The following is a 21936-nucleotide window of genomic DNA, read 5'->3' as shown; positions in this document are numbered from 1 at the left end:
CACTCAGGGACCTTGGGGGAGTAAGGACCCTGGTTGCTAGCTACTGCCAATACTTTCTCAGGCAACAGCCCTGGCAAACAGTATGAGGGATGGGGGCGGGGCAGGGGACACACGACACCCTATCATCCACACACTAAGATACACTAGGGAGCCCAGGTGTTTTGTCAGGGAAGCTTTTGTCACAGCTGAAACATAGGCCTTCAAATGGGACACACAGTAGCACCAGAAGACAATGAGAATCCTTTCACAGTGCTGTAGCTTATCACAGTTTTTGCCAACACAAACCTAGAAATAAATGGGAGGAGAAAATCCCCATTGAGGAACTGCCTCCATCAGACTGCCTATGGACGCGTCTGTGTGGCACTTTCTTGATTGCTAACTGATGTAGGAGGGCCCAGCCTGTGTAAGAAGGTAGCAGAGCAACCCAGGGGAAAGCAAGCTAGCAAGGAGCATTACCCCATCATCCCTGCTCCAGTTCCTGCCTTGGCATCCCTTAACAGTGGACTGTAATCTGTAAGTCAAATAAACCCTTTCTTCCCCAAGTTGCATTTGGTTGTGGTTTTTATTTATCATGATTTTCATTTATCACAGCAACACAAAGCACAGAACACCAACAATACCAGTTATCAGAAATGTCCCAGAGTGCACCCCAGATACCAGGAAAGACCCTGAGCCTGCAAGGTACAAGCTTATTGCAAAGGAATCAGTGAGAAATGAGAGGATGCTGGGCATGGCTGCTTCCCAGCGAGGGCTGGTGCCTTGGCCACAGCCACAACACTGGAGACAGCACTAGCTTCCCGCACATGGCACAGGACATAGGTAACCAACTATAAAATGAAACCACGGATAGGCTCTGGTCACCAAGACCAAAACCATTTCACTAAAAACAAAACAAAACAAAAAAACAAAAACAAAAACAGAATCAATCTGTAATGGTGTACCCAAGTTGATTAACTTTCAACAGAAAATTTTATTTTAATACTTTCTTCTTCCAAATAACAATCATTGTTCCAACCAATCCAGAAGTAAATTTTATGTCACTTTTTAATATTGCCTGAAGAAGTCTGGGCCTGAAAAAAATCTGACTAGAGATTACGTTGCAGGAATACACTTAGACCATCAGGTCACAAGGTCATACTAGAGATAGCATCTTTGGCATGCATACACACACGCACACATGTGTATACACAAGCCTATGTGCACATACTCCCATATGCACCTACAGGTATTTCCCACGTCCACACACACGTATGCCTGCACATGCTTGTGTGCACACATGTACACATGCACAGGCTCCCTCGCCCTCCGTGTGTCTGCACATCTATTTCTGAGCAGCATTTTTAATACCAACCATCCTGTGCTCCTTGGGATCTGTTGTTACCAAGGAATGAGTCACATGAGTCATGGACTGACTCGTCTTAATGCTGCTGGAGACCTGAGGGGCAATGTGAGGTGAATGGCCTTTCCCAGCACAGCTGGTCAAGGCATGGTCCCCACACACGGAAGGACTCGGTGCAGTGCGTGTAAACACAGCAAGCTTGGCCAGAAGGACCCAGATCACCACCACGAAGTCCTGGACCCGAACCATCCTTTGAAAACCACTGCTGTGCCATGGCACTCAGAAGGCTGCCAGGGTGCCCCTTAGCTGTCACGTCACACAGCCTAGACAGTGACTGCCCGACACACAAGGTGCTGTACTTCTCATCCAGATCCTGCATCCTGAGATGGTCTTCAGGACAGGCCACGTGCTGACTCATCACATCAGACGTTGCTTACAAATGCAACTTCCTGGCTCTACACCAGGTCTACCAACTGTTCATGAAAACTAATCAAATCCCAAGGCAGCACAAAAGTCATGTGCAGCTGCCTGGAAGCCAGGCGCCAGGGACACTGTCAGCAGAAGGAGTTGTGACAACCACACACATGGTTAACAGAAAGCCATCTCGTTACTTTATTACATTGTAGTGCTTTCTTAAAATAAATATGGTGACATCAAGTGCGCAGTGAGAAATGGAGACACACGGGGGACAGCTGGTGACAGGCAGTCACAGACTTTAATGCTCATACAGCACAACGCCACCCGACGGGACGCACGGTCGCAGGGAAGAGGAAGAGGACAACCTCCCGCCCTCTAGTTCCCTTCCCATGCTCCTTTCGTCTGTCTACCCGGCACTGCCCGCGGTAACACTTATCTGTCTCCTCTGCTACCTTCAATTCTCTCCCGCAGTTCAGACAGATTCAAGTAACACTCTCAAAAAAGAAATGTGCAAAACTAAAAGTGGCTCCAGGGTCTCCCACGCCAGTCCATCGTCGGGCACGTCTGCTCTGATGGAGTCAACCACCACAGGGACCACGGGAAGAGGGCCTGAAGCTGCTACACCATTCTGAAATAAATGCAAATAGCCACCAGGCTTTGAAAGAGGCAACAAAAAAGAATCACCAACCTCACCTGAGACTGCACACCCCACAGAGCATGCTGTTCCTCCAGAAGCAAGAACTCTGGTAGGCAAGCCCGGACATCACAACACCACGAAGGAACCGGCGGCCAAAGGGTGGAAAGTACGCTACTATACCAAAATCTGCCTTTATTAAAGTGAACAAATCAGCACATTCCCCAGATCTAACCAGTGGTGGCTGCCACCGGCTTAGACTGTCTGCTTCCAACGAGGCCATCATCAGCTACCAGTGCCCCACAAACCCTCCCGACTGTGCGGCAGAAATAATCACTCCAAATATGTAAACGTCATTTTAGCAGAAGACAAACTTTTCTGATTTCAGTGCTTTTAGTGAACTGGCATTTTCAGTAAACTTTTTCTGAGCAGCAAGGAACAGGATTTTTTTTTTTTTCAGAAATCTTAGAACTGGATATAAAGATTGGCAGTAGACACAGTCAATAAATATCATACAATTTCTAAAATGAAAAAGATTTCCCATACGAACTCCTTTTATGAAGACATTCAAACACCCTGACCCGAGAACGAGCCTCGGCCCTATATCGCGCACGATTACAGCTGGCCAACGAGGGGCATCAGGCAATGTGCAAAGGGGTGGGTGGGGGGAGGCCAGAGAGCAGATCACATTTAACTTATCCTGAAGAACTTCAAGTGATGGGGTCCACAGCCCAGGACCTCACTCCATGATGTCCCTTATTCTGGGGATGTCAGTGGTCAGCAGGGCCACAGCAGCTGTGCCCAGGAAAGCACAGCACTCACTCCTGTATACTCCATGCCCAGAGTCCATGTATGCAGGGGTGAGAGGATCTTCTCTGTTCTGTAGGAACCTCTGTAAACACTGTCCGTGGCTCCTCACACGTCGTACCAAATAGATGAAAATAATAAATAAGGATCCCGCCAGCACATCCTCTCAGTCCTGGTTGCCATGGTCACTTACGAGTCTGGGTCTTCTTTGGCACTGTGGGTCGCTTAGGCTGCCACAAGTGATTATGGATTGTGAGTGCATCCACGCTGACGGACATGGTCTTGGCTGGGATCAGGTTAAACTGCTTTCGGTCTGAGCTGTATTTATACAGTTTGTCGATCATCTTCTTGGTGATGCTCTTTGGCCCAGTGCCAGTGAGTTTGTAGATTTCTTCAGTGTCAGGTTGGTAGCAGTAAAGCGCCCTGAACTGGCATCCAGCATCTCGAAACAGAATGATGTAGTGGTTGGCATCACACTTCTCCAGCTCCTGGGGAGTGGGAAGAGATGAGGAACACTGAATGACACTTACACCCCAATGGGTAGGTATTATTCCAAGGCAGCAAGTGTCCAATAACACACACATCTACATAGGTCCAGCACAGCCTCTCTACTTTAAAAAGTTAGGGTTGGCCACTTGATAGAGCATCAGGTGCCATTGATATTTTACCAGTCTAAAAGCAAGCAAGGAAGAGAAGCTGCTGAGGTAAACTTTAGAATCACAACAGAAGATGCTTTGCAGCATTACACTTTGGAGAAATGCAAATCAAAACCAAGTGAGCATCACTTCATGCCCTCCAGAATGTCTAAAAACAAAGAGACTGTAAGGGCAGGTGTCTGATGGCAGCCAGCACGGAAGGATCCCAGCTATTCTACACACTTGTGGACACAGAGTTTTCATATGGCCTATTGGTCATACTTATACACATAAGAGAAAACAGATCCATGCCAAAACTCAGATACTCACTGTTTGTAGATGGATGTTGATATATCCCACATATGTATCCAATGATGAATGACCTACCTATACGAAGGTCTATAATCCAACATGAAAATATTTGGGCACACACAATCACACTTCTAAACTTCAGAAGCAGGGAGTCAAATAAAAAAGTCAAACCCAAAGCATACAGAGAGAGAGAGAGAGAGAGAGAGAGAGAGAGAGAGAGAGAGAGAGAGAGAGAGAGAGAGAGAGAGAGAGAGAGAGAGTGTGTGTGTGTGTGTGTGTGTTTTACACATGTGAAGGTCAGAGCACACCTTTCAGGAGTCTTTTCTTTCCTTTGACCATGGAATCTGCAAATCAAACTCAGATCACCTAGTTTGTGCACCAAGTGCTTTTATGTACTGAGTCATTTCACTAGTCCCCAAAAGCCATATATTCTATGACTCTATCTATATGCAAAGTCCAGAATAGGGAAATCCAAGAGGACAGGATGCAGATCAGTAGTTGTGCTGTTCTACTGAATATACTAAAACCCAGAGTTATGGCTTTCAAAGGGTGGATTTTGTAGTCTGGAACCTGGACCCCCCCCCCCAACAGGGTTTCTCTGTGTATTCCTGACTGAATTGTAAATTGCTCTGTAGACCAGCCTGGCCTTGAACTCAGAGATCCACCTGCCTCCCAAGTGCTGGGATTAAAGGTGTGTGCCACCACAACCATTGTGGAACCTGGATCCTAACACAGCAAAAGAACCAATACAAACAACACTGATGACATTGCTACCAGACTTGCTTGCTAAACAATGTGTGAGAATAGATGTTCACACCTGTGAACATGGGTACATTCCTCCAGTAAAACTTTCTATGCCAACAGTTCCAAACTGTGGCTGGGCTCCTGAACTCTCTTACTGGGAGCATTGCAATCTCAGTCTGCTGTCTCCAGCAGGTGTGAGGGAGATTCAAAGACCATGTGACATGTAGGGTCTGCCAGACTAAAAGGAGGTTCCAATTCCTGCCCATAGCCGAAAATTTAAAAGATTTGTAAAAATGTAAAACAACGACTTACTTATCTTTGCTTTAGAAAAAGATTTTCATAAATACATGTGGTTTTGTCAGTGTAATGGGCTATTATGTTTAGTTATTTTATTCTTCATAGTGGCAGTGCATACATGTGTATGTTGTAAGGGGGTGTACATGTGTGGAGGTCAGAGGACAAATATTTGGAGCTGGTTCTCTCCTTTCACGTGTTCTGGGGATCAAAATCAAGTTGTCACTGTCACTCACTGAGCCATCCCACTGGCCCAGGGTGTTTTGTCTGTGTACCAATGGGTGCTAATGCCCATGAAAGCCAGAAGAGGGGATTAAGCACCCAGTATTAGAGTTACAGACAGTTTTTGAGCTGCCATGTGGGTGCTAGGAATCGAACCCCAGCTTCTAGAAGAGCAGCCAGTACTCTTAACCACTGAGCTATCTCTCCAGCCATCATGAATTTACAAATTCTTAAAGACTGAGTGGAAAAGGAAATTTAAGTCTGGATACACAACACTGACCTCAACTATACGAACAGTGTTTAAGTACAAGTTGATGAGCCGGCCAGGAAGAGCGCCATCTCCAGGAATGGCAGACGCTGGGTTCCTGAGCAATAACAAACATGCAGTTCTGGAATTTCAACATCCTAGGTATCCAAGTCACTGGCTGACAGGGAGGTTCCCTGTACCTAACCTACTGATCATCATATGAATTCTGCCTTCTCTCTAGGGTTTGTTTTACATGGCAGACTGGGTACCATATGACTAGCCCTAGATAAAAATTCTCAAAAAGGGTTTCCTACGTAGAAAATATAGTGCCCAGCTGTGTTGCATGCCCTCAGGGGAGGCAGGCCATGGCACCACCTGCACATGGAGGTACACCCCAGGCCTGCATCTTCTTGGCACAAGCGGTAATAGAACTGAGCCCAGGAGCTTTTTTGCACGTCTGAAAGGGAAGTGTTCTCTGGGCTATGATACCAGTGCAGACAGCCTCTCTGTATGAAAATCTCCATGGGGAGAGAAGTCTGATCACAGGCCACTCTGTTCCCTATCACATATGAGACTGGACCGGTGGGAAGACACATGTATATTTAGTCTAAACAGCTTATATATACTTAAAAGAAAAAAAATGGAATACACTGGGCCCTCAGGACCAGAGGAGCCATGGTGAAGTGAAAGGGACCAAGGGAACTACCAGGAAGAACTCAAACCTCCCCTCACATGCCAGTACTCCATGCACACCAAGGGGGCAGAGGCCCACAGTCCCGTTCACTCCTCTTCAACACCAGTGGAGCCCGCTGGAGCCTGAGAGATCTCAGATTTTCGCCTTAAATGTAGCTATGGCAGTGATTCATTCCATAAGCATTCTTTTTTATTCCGTATTTTCCATTCTTTTAATCCCACTCTCCCATGGAAGTCTCATGGTGACTTTACTTGTTTGTACACTGCTCACTAAGTCTTAGCACCATTATTCACGCCTTTACACCTGGCTTACTATGAAGCCTTCTACACTGCAGCCACATCACACGGCTTTTTACTCCCACAATTTCTTTCTCTCATTCTTATCTCTTCCTTTTTTAAAAAAAATATTTATTATGTATACAGTGTTCTGCCTGTATGCATGCCTGCAGGTCAGAAAAAGGGACCATATCTCACTACAGATGCTGTGAACCACCATGTGTTTGCTGGGAATTGAACTCAGGACCTCTGGAAGAATAGCCAGTGCTCTTAACCTCTGAGCCATCTCTCCAGATCCTCCTCCTCTTTTTTAAATTGCATTTTTATTTATTTGTGCTGAGGGACACACATGTTGAGGTCAGAGAACAACATACAGGAGTTAATTCTCTCTTTCCATTATGTGGGGATCAAACTTGGGCTTTGCGATTTAGTGCCAAGCACCTTTACTCCTGGCCTGCTCTTTTTAATTCACAACTATCACCTTCCATAGCTCTGACAATCTCTAGCCAACTTGAGCACTCCATGCATATATATGTGTGTGTGTATGTATGTATCAAGACAACATAACCCCACCAAAAACTAATCAAGTCCTACAGCAATGGTGTCATGGTGTCTCTTCACAGCCATAGAAACCCCAAGATAGCTGAATATGACCAATCTACAGTCAACATTATTTTACATGGGGGCAAAGTCAGAAAGCAGCTCCCCTAAGAGAGAGTTATATGAAATCCCAGAGAACTAAAATAATAATTTAAAAATGACATAAATAAGGCCAAATGAACAAAATAAGGCCAAGGATGATATGACAGAGAAATTCAACAATGGGAAACGCTGCAGAAAAGCCTGTCTAAAGTGCTAGAATAAAAAGCATCAAGGACTGAATATGTGATCCCTGAAGAAACTGAAACAAACAATGACAAAAACAAAATAAGGGCCCAATGGAAATTCCAAGCCATACAGACACTCTGAAAAAGACAAAACCTATGAGTACAGTTATGGAAAAATCGCAGTACAAAGGCAAACAAGACATTTTCCAAAGATCACAAAGTTTCCCAGAGTCAGGAAAAGAGACACAAATCCACACACAGAAGGCATTCAGGACACCAAATAGACCATAAAATAATCATCTTCATCACGTTATAATTAAACATGAATAAACAGGACAAAGAAAGGGGACTGGAAATAGCAGGAGAGAAACACCCGAACCCTAGCCCTTTAAGGGACATAGCAGTGTTTAGTGAGCAGTTCAGCAGCTCAGGGTACCTAGTATAAACTTTGTATTATTCTCTGAGTATGATGTTAATAGAGTAACTGCTCACCACTGGATATCATCATTGTACAGATGACAGTACACTACTCAACTAGAGAAAGGAGGTAGCCTAAATACAAGACCACAAAATGGCAAAAATCAACACACAACTTTCAATAATAATGCTAAATATTAACTGTCTCAATTCCACAATCAAAAGACAGACTAATAAAAGACCTTACCACAAAAGACAGACATGTTCCCTGATGAACACATACAAAAGTTCTCAACAAATCACTTGCAAACTGAATTCAAGAACACATCCATGATCAAGCTGGCTTTATTCCAGAGATGCAGGAATTACCCAATTTACATAAGTTAATAAATGTTTTAAATTATGTAAGAGGTCTCAAGGAAAAAAGTCACGGGGTCACGTTGGTAGGCATAGACAAAATCCAGCAACCCTACAGGCTGAAAGTGCTGAGAAAGGTCTGAAAATGGTTCGGTGGTTGAGAACACTTGTTGCTCTAGCAGAGGACCTGAGTTTGGTTCCTAGTACCCACACAATGGATCATGAACATCTTTAATTTTGGTTCCAGGGGATCCAATGCCCTCTTCTTACCTCCACAAGCACAAGGAATTTGTGTGATACACATACATACACTTAAAATAAGTAAATCTAGGGGCGGGAGAGATGGCTCAGAGGTTAAGAACACTGACTGCTCTTCCAGAGGTCTTGAGTTGAATTCCCAGCAACCACATGGTGGCTGACAACCATCTTCAATTCAACCTGGTGTATATGTAATAAATAAATAAATCTTTAAAAAAATAAGTAAATCTATTTCAAAAAATCCTCAAGAAAATAGAATAGAAAAGAAGAGAAAAGAAAACATAATTCAGCATGATAAAGGCTGTTGCGGTAGTTTGAATGTAATTGGCCCCCATAAGTTCACAGGGAGTGGCCCTATTAGGAGGCATGGTCTTGTTGGAGGAAGTGTGTCACTGTGGGGACAGGCTTTGAGGTTTCTTATGCTCAAGATACCACCCAGTGACACAGTCTACTTCCTGTTGCCTTTTGATCAAGATGCAGCTAGCACCATATCTGCATACATTCCACCAAGTCCCACAATGATGATAATGGACCTCTCCAACTAAATATTTTCCTTTTTAAGAGTTGCCATGGTCATGGTGTCTCTTCACAGCCAAAGAAACCCCAAGATAGCTGAATATGACCAATGTAGAGTCAACATTATTTTACATGGGGGCAAAGTCAGAAAGCAGCTCCCCTAAAATTAGGAACAAAACCGAGATCCCAATGTCTCTACCCTTAATGAATTACTGGAAGCCTTAACTCAAGCAGTAAGACAAGCAAATAAAAGGGATACAAATAGAAAGAGGAAGCTGAATATCTCTATTCATGGTGACAGGATCCTACACAGAAGAGACCCTGAAGACTCCACTAGAAAACTCTCAGATCTGATAAACCCTTTCATCAGTGACAGGAAACAAAATTAACACACAAAAATCAGTAGCCTTCCTATGTATCAGTAGCAAACAAACTGAAAAGCAAATAATCCCATTCACAATGGTCTTTATCAAAACAAACAAACAAAAGAAAAAAATTAGCAGCTTGCTGTGGCACACAACTTTAGTCCAAGAACTCTGGGAGGTAGAGGCACGCAGATTTCTAAGGTCAAGGGTAGCCTGATCTACAGACCAAGATCCAGGACAGCCTGAGCTACACAGAGAAACCCTCCTTGAACTCCCCTGCAAAAAAAAAAAAAAAAAAAAGGCCCACAAATTACACACACACACAAACACACACAAATCCACCTCAAAAACAAACAAAACACACACACACCCTTTGGAATGACACTGACCAAGGATGTAAAAGACCACTAAAACTGGCCTGGTGACACACACCTTTAATACCAGCACTCAGAAGGCAGAGCAGATCTCTCTGAGTTCAAGGGCAGCCTGGTCTACAGAGTGAGTTGCAGGAAAGCCAGGGATACACAGAGAAACCCTGCCTTGAAAAACAAAAAACAAAACAAAACAATTCTCTATAATGAAAACTTTAAGACACCAAAGAATAGGAAAAAATACTACAAGATGAAAGACCTCCTATGTTTATAGACTGATAGGATTAGTATTATGAAAGTGGTCATCTACTAAAAGCAATCTACAGATTCAATGTAATTACAATCAATATCCAAGTGACAGTCTTCACAGAAATAGAAAAATAATTTTTAAATCCATATGGAAGTACCAAAGGCCCTAGATAGAAAAGCAATCCTGAGCAAAAAGAGAAGGTACCCTATACCTGACTTCAAAATATACTCCATAGCCACATACTTGGCATGGTATGAAACCAAGACAGACATGAAGACCATCAGAGGAGAAGATCCAGACATAAAGCTACACAAAAAATTTTAAAGTACATTAGTATTTTGCATGTATGTACATACGTACATATGTATGTATGTGTAGCACATGTGTGTTTGGTATCCAAGAGGCCAAAAGAGAGTATTGGATGCCCTGGAATCAGAGTTACAGATGGTTGTAAGTCATCAACTCAACTCAGGTTCTCTATAATAGCAGAAACTGCTATTAACTACTGACCCATCTTCCCAGCCTTTAATTAAAAAAAAAGAGTAAGGATGTATGGCAAAATCTTATTGAAACCCATTAACTTTTAAGTTAATTAGAAAATGCAATTTTTTAAAAAGCAGTTTTAAAGGAGCAGAGGTACCCTGCATGAGTGGATACTGCTGCTCCCCAAAAATGTGCATTATTAAACAAAAAAATCTCAGTGTCAGGCATGGAATACTTCCTTACAAGTTATAGGGTCCCAAAGACCTCAAAACACAAACTGCCACTGTGGTCCTTGGCTGTCTACTATAACTAGACAATTAGACCTTAACTGCTGAAGATACAACATACTTTGGTTGCAGAGATATAAAACTGAAACAGACCTGAAAACTTCCTCCCTGCCAGACAGCTTTCATTGTGGTAGGAGACGCTACTAGACAATGGGGAAGAAAAGATCTCAACAGTCTTACCCAGTGCTGGATCCTGAACGCTTTAATACTAATCTGCAGGGCAAGATGCACCCCTGAGGAAACAGCACCATGACTGCTGTGGGAGCAACCCAACACTGATAGATCAAAATCAAGCAGCCAACATTCCAGCATACATAGGACGGGCTCACAAGACCCCACTTGTAGCTAAGGAACTATCAGCAAGCGATGACTGCTGGGGCATAGTCATTTTTCTTTATGGGCATGGCCACGGGAAGGTTGCTGATGCTCTGGTGACAACTCCACAGTCATACACATATGGGAAGCACTGATGAGACTCAGTGACCTACTCAAAGAGGAAGAGAAAGAAATGGACTTAGGATGGAGCGTGGAGGGTATAATCAAAATACACCATAGACATGTACTAAATTCTCAAAGAATATGTTTTAAAATTAATATAAAATAAGTAGAAGACAAAACAAGAGAAGGAAGGGGAGGAGGAGAGAGGGAGGGAAGAAGCCCCTCCATAGGTACCGATTTTACTACTAAAAACAAGCAAGGAAGGAAGAGGGCTTGGCTATAATTACTGAAACACGATTTCTGATGAAAGACAGAACACTGTTGTGTATTTCTCTTTTACCCAAGGTCAGCAACACATCCATAACTCCCTGGAATGTGGGAGCAATTGCTTTCATAGCTTTCTCTTAAGGAGCCATGCTAGAGCTCGTCCCTAGATTTCAGACCTCCTGGGTATGCCTCTCGCCCTCCACTAACTGTGCCTCCTCTGTTCCAGACAGGACCCAGAGACACTCCTGACTCACTCACTCCCTATGAGATCAGATGCCCTCCAGACCCTGCTCTCTAAAGGTAGTCAGGGAGTTTACTCCTCCCCTAAAGCTCCAGAAACCCTGCTCCTCGCTCCCCTCTCTTCTGACCCTCTGAGAGCTCTTGTCTTCCTCTGCTCATATCCATACCATCATTTTACTCAGGGTAAAGACAGTCTACTCTTGCCTTAGCTCACAGAGGCCAGCGGCCTGTGACCTCTGACCCTGTGACCCTGAGCCCCGAGTCCCACCTGCCCTTCAACTACACACCCTGTCTTTCTCGCAGCTGCTTGGGTGCCAGCTATTCTGGGCACCGTGCCTAGGCTGAAGCCTGCAAGGCCCTGTTGCTGCTACTGTATACTGTTTCAATTCCCGTTTCCTATCTGAAGCTCATACCCTAGGAATCCAAGTGTGACAGGAATCAGACATTCACACTCACCTTTCAAGTCTGGGACGGTCATCATACATGACTCACAGAGCCATCGTGGATTCCATCATCGGTGATTCTTCCCTGGATAGTGGCCCACTCAATGTACCTGTCCTCCCCGGGCCACTGCCACTGTTCACCAATATCCACACTCTGGAAGCATTCACTATGCAGATGTGGCCCTCCCTCTCACCACCCAGACTGAGGCTCAACGGTAAAGAGCATGTCAAACCCTAACTTTGACCCTCAGTTTCTCACTGCCTGCTGGATCCTTATATTCCTTAAGGCTACTAATTTCTTGTTCTTTTGTTGAGACAAAGTCTCATACTACAGCCCAAGGTAGGTTCAAACTCACAGTAATCCTCCTGCCTCAGCCTCTTAAGTGCTGAGATTATAGGCCTGAACTACTATACCCATACCCAGACCTGGCTGTAGCAACACAGACAGCCTCAGGGAAAGAAACAACCAACATAGGAAAGACAAACCGTATCTCACCTGACTCAACTTTTAAGTTATCCTCGTTCTTCATTTAAAAACATCTACTCTACTCTAAGGGGAAGGGTATGTGTCTACTACGCAAGCATAAGGCTCTGGTTTCCACTGCTAGGGCCAAAAACAACAACAACAACAGCAACAGCAACTCTCCGCCACAAACAACACACCCATACAAACCCCACAGGAACGTGGGCACTGCACCCGGGCCCGGCCCTCTCGTGGCCCCCACAGAAGTGTCCTCTTCTCCAGCTGGAAAGCCTCCACACACAGAAGTGTCCTCTTCTCCAGCTGGAAAGCCTCCACACACAGAAGTGTCCTCTTCTCCAGCTGGAAAGCCTCATATTTGGCTTTGTCCACGTGAAACCATGAATTAACTGACTTTTTAATGACTTATAGCTCCATCTTTCTCCACCTTTCAAAATTCCATTCCTCTGGAGGGCCTCCCAAGCCCTGTTCCTATAGGAACTCTGTGTTCAGGCCTTAGGACACACCCTCTACTCCCTGGTTATCAGGAGAAAAAGACTCCATGGCTACTCAATGACAGGGTAGTTTAAATAACAGAAGGAGAACACACCTGTGAGCAAACACCAAATGCTAATAGAATTTGTAATCTACAAGACCTTTCATTCCTCATATATCTATCATGAAATTTCATACTTGCCTCCAATATTGAATTCTTATGAGGTTCATTCACTTTTCCAGCCAGACAGCAATGGGAGATGGCATTGTGGATAATTGGTTTGTTTGATTTGCTACTGGGCTCCTTAAAGAGTTTAGGACCTAAGAAAACCAGACCAAGATTTGTGAAATTAGTAACAAAACCAACTACACACAGAAGAGCAACACTTTTCTCAGAAGTAAAATACAGAAAGCTGCAATAATGGACAGTTTTACATTTCTGAAGACAGACCATAAGGAACTCTTCAAATCTATTCAAAAGAATTTGCAGTTATAAATTAAAAAAAAAAGAAAGAAAGACAGATTAACTGTAGCGACTTCCTGACTGGAGTTTCTTTACTATATAAATTACAAACCCAGAAGCCTGAAAACCTAAGGTTTCAAGTGTCCAGGATGTGTGATCCTGCTTTAGCTCTGCTCTCAAAGTAGCAGGAAGTTGACAGTATCTGCTGCCCGTGGGACAAATGTGAGGACAGGTCAAGGCCTCCACTGTGTCCCTGCTGTAGACACCCAGCAGTTAGATGCAGCTCTGGCCCTGGATAAATACTCTTTTAAAAAATACCTTTTGGCCGGAATAAAGGGGTGCCGTACCTGTGTACTCAGCCACGGAGGCCAAAGAAGAAGCTGCCGATGCAGTCTCCCAGTCTCGGTCTGTGCTCCTACTGGGGTTGCGGCTCAAGATGGGTAAGGCTTCCAGTGATTCCACTCTGCAGGCAGAAAAAAGACAAGGTGCCCTAGCTGCACTTCTCTTCCGCCACCAGGGCCACCCGTACCATCAGGGCATGCAAGCTGGGAACTTGGTAAGCTTTTGTTAGCCAGTGCAGGGAGTAAGTGATGCAGGCTCAGAAACAGAGGACAAAGTACAGGTGACTAACAGCTGTCAACAAGGGGTGAGACCCAGGGAAGGAGGGCCACAGTGGGACTAGTATGAAAACCATGCCTCAGACCCTGAGTCTTGGCAGGCCTGGGCTACACATGCAGGGACACAGCATCAGAACAGTAAACAACAGACTGAAGACTGAGAAAACTGCTCAGAAGGCAGGTGGATGCTCTCTACGCAGCCTCATGGGGCTGAGGGTAGAACTGAGCTGAGTTACCAATTTCCCGAACAAAATTAAAGCACCTGCAAGGTTCCCCAGCAGTCCTCCACGAAGGCTAGGACACAAACAAGCCACCAGCCACAGAGGAGGCATGAAAACGCCTCTCTCACAGACAACATTCACATGATGCCCACACATGATACCATTCACATGAACCCTGGCTACAAGAAATCAGAAACACGAAGGGGTTCCTAAACCTGCAGTGAAAATTCACTGATGCCTGGACAGGTACCCACAACACCTGTAAAATTACTCTGTAACACAAAGGTAAGTTTTAACAGCTGGTGGAAAATGGAACACACCACTTTAAATGATCCAAATAACCCAAAAGCATTGGGCCCTGCCTGAGTCACAGCCTGAGAAAAACATTCACATTTCAGGTTGTCCCAGCTGAGAGCGTGTGACTCCGTCAATTGACAGTCTGCAAAACTGTCAAGATCAGAATTGGTGGAGGACAGTCCTGAATTAACAGCATTTCAACAGATCCAGTCTGGCCAATAGTCATCAGGGGTGTTAGTTATAGAGGTAACAGATGACTAGACAGATTGGGGATCAGAAAAAAATGATGGTGCCCGGGAGTGGTAGCACAGCATTCAGGAGGCGGAGACAGGCAGAACTCCGTGAGTTCAAGGCCAGCCTCGTCTACAGAGTAAGTGCCAGGACAAGTTACAAAGCTACCCAGAGAAACCCTATCTGGAAAAAAGGAGGGAGGGAGGGAGGGAGAAATAATAGTTTGACAAGACAATGTTATGAGATACACACTACAGTGTGTGGGTGATGGGGCAGATGTCACCCACTTACTCCTATGCAGCAAGAAGTGCACACATTTGACAGGGAGGTCAAGGGGAAAGAATGAAGGAGGATGTCACAAAAACTACTGAGCCCTGGTGAGGTGAGAGTAGGTTGGGTTTCCTCCTAAACACTGTGGAACTGGTTACAAAACATTTCTCCTTCAACTTAGATCTGGAAGGTTCTCTCAGCAAGTGCACTGAGATGGCCCATGGCTCCTTGGCCTCCTTACCGGTGAGAAGGTGTGCCCCCTGAATGAACACTCTCGGGTTCTGTTGTTGCTGCAGACGCCAAGGACAGGCTGGAGCCAGAGTGAGTGCGGCTCAAGTTATCAGCTGCAGGGACAAGAAATCAGCAACTGTGGAGAGCTTTACCAGGCCCTCCCTGCTGCCCTAACTCCCAGTAACGCAGAGTGTCCCTCTGCCAAACACAGCCAGCTCTCTGGCCCAACCCTGGATGCCCCTTCCCATCTCAAAGCATCACACTCTGGTCTCACTTTCTCAAGCCTGTTTAAAGGGGAAATCCCCCGTTTCCCCTGCCAGCCTCACACAGGTCTTCAAAAATTACAATGAGATAAAGGGACTGCTAAAAGACAATTGATTATTAATGCTGCTAAATTAATCCAACTTACATGTTTTAAAAATACTTTGACTTCTAAATTTAAATATAAGGACAGGTTACTTGGGAAAAGAATTTCTGCTTTTGTTTCCACAGAACATAAAAAGCTGTGGGTTCCTTCCAGACTAATATGGTTTAATAAAACAAGACCACCTAAAACAGTGGCCCAGGTGATCCAACACCTAAAACAACTAAGATGATACAGCCTTACAGACCACAAAAACAAAAACTTCAACAGGGTTCTGGGTTTGTTTTTTTGTTTTTGTTTTTTTGTCCTGATCCCCATGGTATTTCAGCGCCCCTTAACAGCAGAAAGTAGTTTGGAAAGAACGACGCCCACATTCCCAAATATTGTTTATAAATATTGGTTTTTATATACTAAGATTAACATTAACATCCTAGTCACCTGAGATAGGCGCTAATTTATATATAAAGAAGGGGGGAGATGTTGGGCCCCAGCCCCACGGGGTCTCTGTGAGTTGCTGGTCAGCTTACAAGTGCAACTTGTTTTCCAGTCCAAGTGCTTTCGGTTTTCTAGTCCTGGCTTACTGCCCTGGCCTTGACCCTCTGACATCAACATCTAGCAGGAGGAAAACAACGATCTCTTCTACCTGGGGTTTTTCCACTGTGCTGTAAACATGTATATAAAGCTCCTCCCTCCTACAAGGGAGAGACCTCTTAGCACTTGTAATGAAGACAGACACACACACACACTCTCTCCTGGCAATAAAGGCAACATGTGCATTCTCTTAGTACAAACAGCTGGATGTCTGGTCTCTTTTCCTGATACCCTGGAGTTGCTTGTGGCGCTGACACCACACTGGATGAGGCTGCTTACGGGTGGAGGAGCACTTGGTTCCAGAGTCACTACAGGACTCTTCTCGGTGAACTGACTTTGGCCGAGGCTTTTTAGGCTTTGATTTGGGTTTGCCAAGTCCTTGCTCCTCCAAGGCCTGCTGCTGCTTCCTCCGCAAGTATTCCTGTTTAATGAGCTCTCGCCGAGCCTTCTCCTCCTCCTTCCGTAGCCGATCCTCTTCAGCCTTACGCCTGAGAGCAAAATGGGTTCACAAGAGACTGCATCAGAGGCATTCTTCCCAGGGGCAAATCTACCAGACTCACGCCTTGCAGCACTCCCCAGGGTGCTCGTCTGTGGCTCTCTCTGCAGATTACTAGGACTATGGGAGTACAGGAGCAAAAGGCAGTGGTAAAAGGGGAAGGTGAAACTGAATCACATGGTAAGCCTTCTGGAACGTGCTTGGATCATAGACAACTTACTTCCTGTGCTACACACTGGTAGCCTCCTCATCAAAATGGGAGTGAACACACAGGACTCATAGGGCTGCTATGAAAATTAAGGATCACCCAAGGGGGAGGGTTTGCCATGAGAGCTGCACAGATATGGACTGTCATGGCTAGTAAATGACAAGTGGCAATAGCAGGGATGAGGGACGTGGCTATGAGACGCTACCCCAACTGGGATGTCTACCATCTACACGCATGGCTATGCCGTCCCACTGGATACAGCTGGAGGCTGCTGAGGAAGAGGTTACCGGGCTTCATCTCGCTTGAGCTCCACTTCAGCCTCCAGCTGCTGCTTGCGGGCACGAGCCTCTTCAGCCTTGCGCTGCTGTTTCAGGAGGAAGGCTGCCCTCTTCTTAGCAAGCTCGTCTTCTGCTTTCTGTTCATCCTACAAAACCATCACTTTACAGTCAGTGACTGTAGAAGAAGCTCCTTAAACTGTCCAACCTAGGTTTACCTTGATCAGGTATGGACTTTAACATACACTTAAAAAACAATCTGACTGCTTTGGGAGAGAGGATGAGACAGGGTCTATGCAGCCCTGGATATCCTAGAACTCCCTATGCAGACCAAGCTGGCATTAGACGCAGAAATCTGTCTGCCTCTGCTTGCCAAAGGCATGTACCACCATGCCCAGCTGACTCTTTAATTAATGAATGAGCTCATCATACACACACTGTGACACAAATAGAAAGAAGCCTATGCCATCAAAATAGCCTGTTAGATGACCTTCCCCTTCCACGTGATCTGCACCAAATTCAGTTTCCCTGCAAAACCACACATTTCTCCACAAACTGAGCTAACATCAATGTGACTACACTCATACAAAAATGGGAATGAGGTGGCTCAGCAGAGAAAATGTTTGCTGGGCAAGCATGAGGACCTGAGTTCAGATCCTCAGAACACACAAAAAAGCCAGGCAGGAAAGACAGCCTGCCTGTAATCCCACTACATGAGAAGCAGAGACAGGGAATCTATGGAGCAAACTAGCTAGCTAGGCTGACTTAAATGGTAAGTTCTGGGTATAAGGGGTTATGTCCACATCACCCTGAACTCATCTAATCTCGTCCAAAACATAAAGTGGAAATGAATCATGTGGTAGAAAACAGACATGGCCAAGACAGAAGACAAACCCCAGAGTCCATACTTGTCCTCATCTCTGAGAAAGTGCAGAGAAAGGTATTTCTAAAGCTTCTCTGCAGCCAGGTTTTCATGCCAGGACTGGGTGGGCCAATTGCAGCACACAGGTCATGTCTGGCCTGGATGTCTTTGTACAGTCTTCAAGTTTTGAGCACTTTTTTTTCTTTTGGTTTTTTTGAGACAGGGTTTCTCTACATTGTTTTGGAGGCTGTCCTGGAACACTCTGTAGACCAGGCTGGCCTCGAACTCAGAGATCCTCCTGCCTCTGTCTCCTGAGTGCTGGGATTAAAGGCGTGCATCATCAACGCCTGACCACTGCACTTTTTACATTTTTAAATGACCAAAAAGTCATCCAAAAATCAAGTATTTCATGATTTGTGAAAATTATCAGGTTCTAGGACTGCATCTGACTGGGTCCACCCTCCACCTTCAGGATGGAGGCCTCTGTAGCCCATGAAGTTTCTCCCCTGGCTTTTTATGGGATCAGCTTAGAACAGGCGTTCCTGAGACATCCTCACTCCTGATGCCATGTGAGCACATCTCAGACCACGTCCCACACTTCCACCTCACTCACCTTGAAGAAGAAGCCAACCCCAGGTTTCTGGTCACCATCTCCGCCAAGCTCCACTGAGCTTTCATTGCCAGCAACCTCTCCGTCCTCCTCAGGGGCCTTGAGGTCAGAGAGGTCCACCTCAATGAGGCTGGCCTTGCTCCTCAGCGGCTCTTCCATCGGGGTGTGTTCTTTGCCTGTGATGGCAGAGGAGCTCAGCCCTGCCTCTTTCCCGCTTGTATCCAGACCCTCTTTAAAGTTCATCTGTTCTGACACAATGTTTGCATCTTTGCAAGAGGACAGAACAAATGCCCGATGGTTGCTCTCATCATGGAGCCTATAACTGTCAAAGAGACACTTCTCAGGGGGCTCCCCACCTGGATCCGAGGGTGACCGTGGATGGGTGCTTGGGGGCAAAGACCGAGGATGTGGGAGTGTTTCCACACTGGGTGTTGGGGTTTTGCTCCGGGAACAACCCTGCTGTCTGTCTTTTGGAACCTTCAGTTCAGCTGGCCTTCCCGGACGGGAATTCCGGCCCTGGCCAAGCCGTGGGGGTTTGCGGTGGCCAGGCACACCAGTTGGAGAGAGCGGCTCAACAAAGTGGACTGGGGCCTTCACCTTTTGGTCCTGGCAGTTATTTTTAGCGCCTGGTGTTGGCACTGTGGGGGACTTCATGAGAAGCTGCTCCTGCTGCTGGGAGATCTTCAGTATAGCCTGCTGCAGAGTACTGATGGTCTCGTTCAGCTTTTCAATAGACAGGTCACACTCATTCACATCTACCTCACCAACACTGTCCTCTAGGAGAGCAGCGGAAATCACTCTGTGCTTCTCGCCATCATGCAGAGAAGCCGGGTCCCTTGGTTTTTGTAGCTGTACAAATGCCACATCCTGAGACTCACTGAGATCTCTCTGATCTTCTTTGACAAGGAACCCTTCAGTTTTACAAGTGCCATCATCCAGGTCCTCACCATTGTGCTGTGTGAACTCCTTAGTGAAGTGTTCGGGCCTCAGGGGCTGAGGAGCACCATCAGCCTTCCCCTTCTTCACCACGTGCAGAAAGGCTGCCTTGCCCAGTTTCAGGCGCTGCCGTGCAGACAGCGCCTCCATCTTTTTCTTCTGGGCTTCAATGGCCCTGCGCTTTTCCTCCAGCTGCATGTGCAGCTGCACCAGCTCAGAAGCCAGCAGACTGGCAGGGTCCTTGCTATGCCTGCCAGGGCTCTGCTCCCTCTTCTGACGCCATGTTGTCAGAGGGGCTGGGCAGCTTTCGGATGCATCTGGAGTGGTCTTCTGGGAGCTGCTGGTGCTGGACTTGGTCTCACAGCTGTTGAGCCTCTGGAGCTTCCTTTCGGCAAAGCTGGTCATCTTCACACTTCCACTTGCCATGGACATGCTGCTGAGCTGAGAGGTCGTGCTCAGACAGGGGCTTGAGCGGCCACTGGCATCGTCCTTGTCTTCGTGTTCCTTTACCTTCATGTCCTCTTGCAGTTTGGCTGATTCTTCCTCACCAGCGTATCTGGCAATAACCACAGGGTGGTCCTCACCAATGAAATCCTGCTCTGCATCCTCTACGTCTACCACATCAGAGTCAGAGTCCTGCCTCAGGATAGTCCAGGGCTCTGAGTCGTGGGAGCTGGGGCTCTGTGAACCAACATACCACCTCCCCTCATCTTCCTCAGCCCTGCCTACATGGAGGAAGAAGCCATCAGCAGCCTGCCCCTGAGGATCAAATCTACCCATGGCCAAAGGCTGTCCTTCTCCTGCAGGTTCTGCTGACTGTGATCCTACCTCTGCGGGATCAATGCTTGCAGCAAATTCTGAACAAGGAATTGGGGTGAAAGTTCTGTTCAGGTCATGACTGCCATGGCTACCAGTCACTTTCTTCCGTACCAGAGGCTGGGAGCCCTCACTAGGCCTCTTGGACATGGTGGTCCTTGGCCTCCCTTCTCCACGCTCATCTTCCTTAGTGATAATCTGCTTTTCTTTGGCTGGCCGAAGTACTGCTGGCATCAGGGGCTCTAAGTAAAAACTATCAGGCTTACTCTCCAAAGTGTCCACCTGTCTCTGGGGAGGCCTGACACTTGCCACCAGGCCTGGGGCCTGAGGTGAGGTCCTGGGGATCTCTGGAGAATGAGGAGACACATCTGTCCTGATGATGGCCACAAGTTCTTCCTCCTCGTCCTCAATGTTGACATTACTCAGGAGGCTTTTCCCATTGGTCTTTCCAGCTGAAGGATGGGGTTGGTTCTGTGGGGTCAGGTGGATAATGTTGGATGCCAAGCTGTCTTTGCTGATAGAGCGGGCCAAGCTGACACTGTCACCAGAGCTGGGGTCCACATCACAACTGGCAGCATGATGGAGAGCAAAGGGTGTTGGCTGGGACACAGGCCTGAAATAAGAAGAGAAACTCACTGTTTAAAAGCCTGAGAGACTGGTCTACAGAGCGAGTTCCAGGACAGCCTCCAAAACAATACAGAGAAACCCTGTCTCGGAAAAAAAAAGTCTGAGAGAGAGGAGTTCAAGAGAGAGTGAAAAAGGAGAGAGGGAGAAAGAGAGAGGGGGAGAGGGAGAAAGGGAGGGAGGGGGAGAGAGGGGGGAGGGAGGGGGAGAGAGAGAGAGAGAGAGAGAGAGAGAGAGAGAGAGAGAGAGAGAGAGGGAGGGAGGGAGGGAGGGAGGGAGGGAGGGAGGGAGGGAGGGAGGGAGGGAGGGAGGGAGGGAGGGAGGGGGAGAGGGAGAGAGAGAGAACGCCAATCCTCCATGTAGAAGCCTTATATAAATGCTCTAGGGCAAAAGAGCACCAGAAGCAACTTTAGGTGAAAGACTCAAAATCATTTTGCTCTTAGCACTCCTTCATACGCCCTTTAAAGTAACAAGCCTTGGTGTACTATATTTAGCACACTACAAATGAAAGCTCAAATATTTTTGAAATCCTGAATAAATATCATAAGAACCATGAAAAGTAACTATACATACATACATATTTTTAAACAAAAGTACCTATAGTGCACTACACTGGCATTGCAGACCTCTCTGGCATCGGATAGGCCCTCACATCTCCCTCTACTGCTGCACCACCAATCACACAGCACTTGGCAAGTGCACAGGGGCTCAGACGAGAGGGTGAGCACTG

General features: G+C 46.2%; 1 protein-coding gene across 2 annotated transcripts in view; it reads right to left on the bottom strand.

Moving 5' to 3' along the window:
* Positions 1 to 1927: 1927 nt before the first annotated feature.
* Camsap1 (calmodulin regulated spectrin associated protein 1) overlaps positions 1928 to 21936 on the bottom strand; it is a 64457-nt gene continuing 44448 nt past the window's right edge. For both annotated transcript variants that reach the window (XM_040745225.1, XM_040745224.1), the window contains 7 exons: positions 18834 to 21195; positions 17371 to 17507; positions 16659 to 16867; positions 15435 to 15537; positions 13905 to 14020; positions 13297 to 13415; positions 1928 to 3685 (listed from right to left, as the gene is read on the bottom strand). In XM_040745225.1, the coding sequence (XP_040601159.1) occupies positions 3383 to 3685; positions 13297 to 13415; positions 13905 to 14020; positions 15435 to 15537; positions 16659 to 16867; positions 17371 to 17507; positions 18834 to 21195 (3349 nt within the window). In that variant the 3' untranslated portion in view covers positions 1928 to 3382. The remainder of the gene's footprint in view (positions 3686 to 13296; positions 13416 to 13904; positions 14021 to 15434; positions 15538 to 16658; positions 16868 to 17370; positions 17508 to 18833; positions 21196 to 21936) is intronic.

This window comes from Mesocricetus auratus, unplaced genomic scaffold (assembly GCF_017639785.1).
Source record: "Mesocricetus auratus isolate SY011 unplaced genomic scaffold, BCM_Maur_2.0 Super-Scaffold_100004, whole genome shotgun sequence".
Taxonomy (NCBI): domain Eukaryota; kingdom Metazoa; phylum Chordata; class Mammalia; order Rodentia; family Cricetidae; genus Mesocricetus; species Mesocricetus auratus.
This window is presented reverse-complemented; position numbering and strand designations above follow the sequence as displayed.